Source organism: Gracilinanus agilis, unplaced genomic scaffold, assembly GCF_016433145.1.
Source record: "Gracilinanus agilis isolate LMUSP501 unplaced genomic scaffold, AgileGrace unplaced_scaffold3779, whole genome shotgun sequence".
In the NCBI taxonomy this organism is placed as follows: domain Eukaryota; kingdom Metazoa; phylum Chordata; class Mammalia; order Didelphimorphia; family Didelphidae; genus Gracilinanus; species Gracilinanus agilis.
This window is the reverse complement of record NW_025371122.1, coordinates 1-4011: the sequence shown is the minus strand read 5'-3', so window position 1 is coordinate 4011 and position 4011 is coordinate 1. Positions and strand designations below refer to the sequence as shown.

The window sequence follows — 4011 nt, the reverse complement described above, 5'->3', positions numbered from 1 at the left end:
TAACTACCCACAAGAGTCACATTATTTCACAGCTGTATCCTGTTTAACATTGTTAGCAGTGTCAGTTCTGGATAGAGAAAAAAAGACTAAGTAGGTTATCTAGGAAAGTAGCCTAATTATGGGAGGTAGACATCACCTCAAGATAAAACATTGTTTGTTTGGGGGGGGCACTTGATAGGATGAAGATTTTTTTGCATTTGTAGGTCAATTCTATCTTTGAACTATTCTATCTCATAACCCTGCCCTCTGTATAGGCACTTTCTCTCTTCCCTTTCACAGTTTCCAGCCCCCCTTTATGTTACCTGGCATGTAAGCGCTTAATAAATCCTCTATCTATGTATCTATTCATCTCTGTTGATTGATTCCCTTTTACACATCTTCTTCCTCAGAAGCTAATCCTGGGATGACAAGGAAGTGGCACTCAATGAATTGTTTAATAAGTTTGTGGGTAAGCTTTTACCTGTATGATCTATAAGAATGTCATCAAAATAAAAATAAAACATATAAATGAGTTATATTTCAAAATATGTGGAAGAAAAAAATTGACCTACACCTATGACTAAACAAAATGAGAGCCATCCATTTGTACAAAAAGCATATTATTCCATGTTCAAAAGAAAATTTTATTCATTTTGGATTAACAAGATATTTGGAAATTGAAAAGATAATATCATTTAAAAATACAAATCAGATCCTAATATATGAATTAAGAAAATCATTCATAATTTCTTTTGGGGGGCAATATAAATATGAATCCTTTATCAACTGCACCTTTTGTGCAAATTATGTAAAATGAATCCAAAAGGATTAATGGACTACCAAATAAATGTTTTATATCTAACTACTAAAAAGAATTGCCTCTCTCTTCTGGGCCTCAGTTTCTTCACCTGAATAATGAGCAGAATGTATTAATTTACTAAACAGAACAAAGTAATACAATGGCAAAATGCAAGATTTTAAAACTCAGTAGGACTTGACTTTATATAGAAAACCCTTGGAAAAGGTAAAACATAACTACCTTTAGGGGGAAAGAACAGAAGGGAAAAAAGATTGGAGAAAATTTACCTGATGGAGAGCTATGTGTTGAAGTCATACTTCTGGTTTTGGAGTCAGAGAGTCGAGAAATACTATTAGCTCTAATTCTGGGAGAAAATTTATCAGATGGATTTAATCTTGCACCACTTCTCACGACAGATTCTTGAGTACGTGAAGAGGCATTACTTCTAGATATAGTTGCTTCAGAGTCACTGCGGGCTGATAATGAACCAAGTCTTGTTCTACGAGGCTGGGCTAATAAGTCAATTCTTGAGATGTTTCGTCTTCCTGTTGGAGGCTTTGATGTGGAACTGGTTGTGGACACCTCAGAGGCAACTGATGCTTTGTCAGCATCAGCAAGTTCACTATCTGAAGCTTCACCAAGTCGTGCTCTTCGCAAGAGAGAAGTCCTGGTGGGCCGTGGTCTTGGAAGAGTGGTTGATTTACTAGATGAACCAGTTGCAACAGGAGAGGTCTTAGATTTAGCTAATTTGGTGCCTTCTGGTTTGGAATGTAAATGTTCGTCTGTTGTGGTAAATGGAGCCCTTCCATGAGATTTATTAGAGTAAGTTTCTTGATCAGATGACATAACATCAGAAATAGCAGAATGAGGTACACTAGAGGCTTGATCATCATCTGTTAAGTCGACAGAAGGCTGTCTTATTCTTCCACTTGTCTGAACAATTTTACGACTTTCTGTTCTTGATCCAGTATCAGTGGAACGGCTTTTTGTTTTCTTTTCAATTTTTTCTCTAGCACTTGAAGATGATGATTTTGAAACATCTTTGGAAGGAGAACCCGTGGAACATCTATCTTTGTAAAGGCTAGTCAAACTCCTTCGTTTTTGGGTTGTTTTTCTTTCTGTATCTCCAGTAACCAAACTGATTGTGCTAGCTGTGTCCACATCTGATTCAGGTGAAATAGAATTATCCCGATTATAACTTGGAGTTTCTGGGCCTTCATCTGTTTTGTTCTCTTCTCGCAACTTAGCTTCGAGAAATGCCATTACTGCTTCTGTATCTTTTAAAATGAGAGTTGTGTCCATACTAGAATCAGTATCCATGGAGTCACTTCTCTCTCGTATTCTGCTGTTTACAGATGTTAATGCAAAAGAAGGGGAAGTAGATGCTGTTTGTTTATTAATGTGGGGAATGAGTTCTATAGGGATGTTTGTGCTTGGTTTTTCAATAGTAAAGCTTCCCTGTCTCACTAAGGACTTTGTGGATTCCTTCTTGTCTCCTCCTGGCCCTTTGGAAGTCTGACTTTTTAGAATTTCTTCAGTCTTTCTCCTCTTGCCTTCACTTTGTATCACCCTTTCTCCTTTACCTGCAGGATGGCCCAGGGCTTTTTCTAGTGCATGTGTACCTTGTCTAAGAGGTTCCTCCTTACTCTTCTCTCCTTGACCTGTAGCATGTTTTGAGGAAGCTAATTTAGTGGGTGTCCACTGTGCCTGATCCTTTTGCTCTTGTTCTTGAATTTTGGCTAAGGCTTGCTTTACCAAGGAGGCTTCTCTGTCAGTCTCACTTTTCTCTTTGCCAGGACCACAAGTGTTCAGATGAAATGGGGTCTTAGTGTCTCCAACACTTTTCAAAGTCTGACCATTCACAGTTCTGTTCATTTTCCCAAGGACTCTATCAGCATCTTGCCGCTCCTTTGGGGATGATTGTGTTGGGGCTTCCTTCTCCTGAAGTTCAGTGTCTTGTTTCTCACCTATCTCTGACCGTGGAGGCAGGATTTTCACTCTACTATTTTCAAGAGACTTGTCTTCATTTGGAAGCTGGGGAAGGGTCCTTCTCTTTCTCTCCCCTTGGCTAGTCAAAGAAGTAGTTGATCCAGTGCTTCTCACAGAAATTCCAGACTCACTGATATCTGTATCTACAGATTAAAAATAAAATTACAAGCTCAATGACAAAAGAATAACTATATCACTGTAGGAAATCATTTCATACATGCAGAAAGTAGTAAATAATTGGTAAATACAGGAGAAAAAGATTTTAAAGCACATTTGGAGAAGCAACTTTCTGTTTTGAAACCAAAAGACCTTAAATACAGTATTAGCTCTGCCTCTTTCTAGGGTATGTAATCTCAGGCAAATAATATTCTCAACAAAAACATGAAAATTCAAAGAGAAATTCAATAGATTTTAACACAGGAATCAAAAAAGTAAAATCCAAATTTCACAAATATGTGTGTTGTCTATGCAAATTCGGATGTGCACATTTTAGTGCATACATGCAACTAAATCACTTTCCTATTTTTGCTTTAGTGAAGATGAATTTAATGTACCTTTATTTTGTATTTTTTTTCATCCTGAGGCCTTTGTGCAAACAATTTGTTTTAGAGACTTCCCATAAAATTTACCATAGCATAGTATGGGGAAATTGACACTTTGCAAAGTGGATATAGATTCCACTATTAATAGTATATGGAGAACTTGGGGAGAGTTTAGAAAAACACAAAGTTGACTAAAGGATTAAAAAAATATTACTGTGAAAAGTTACAAGAAACAGTGTTGTTGGGCAAATTGAGGAGATGATATATGTAAAACCATCCTAATACATAGAAAAATGGTAACCAGCTTTTTCCCATCTCAACTGAATAAACAACAAGGGAATGGCAACCTCAATTTAAGAACTGCAGATTAAAATTATGAAAAAAAATTTACTAGTAGTAAGAGTAATTAAATATAGGAATGGGTTATAGGGGAAATTATATAATGATATACCTATTTCAGAAATCTTTGAAACTAGAAGATATTTTGAGATCGGCATGTGATTAGACGAGATCAAGTAGGTTTTTTTTTTCTTATTCTTAAACGTCATGATTTTAACATTTAAATTGCATAGGGTAACACTCCTGACGGAAAAATTTTTCTAAAGTCTGTAGGATCTTTCCCTCTTAACTAGAATGCTTTTTGTCTATATTATTCATTCTCTCTCTCTCTCTCTCTCTCTCTCTCTCTCTCTCTCTCTCTCT

The 4011-nt window shown here is 36.4% G+C and overlaps 1 protein-coding gene across 1 annotated transcript; it reads right to left on the bottom strand.

Annotated features, from left to right (window-relative positions):
• Nucleotides 1-1065: 1065 nt before the first annotated feature.
• LOC123255022 (centrosomal protein of 170 kDa-like) lies at nt 1066-2910 on the bottom strand (the record flags this gene model as incomplete). The annotated part of the gene is made up of 1 exon (XM_044683892.1): nt 1066-2910. A coding segment is annotated over one exon (1845 nt), but the record flags the coding sequence as incomplete, so codon positions are not given.
• Nucleotides 2911-4011: the final 1101 nt, after the last annotated feature.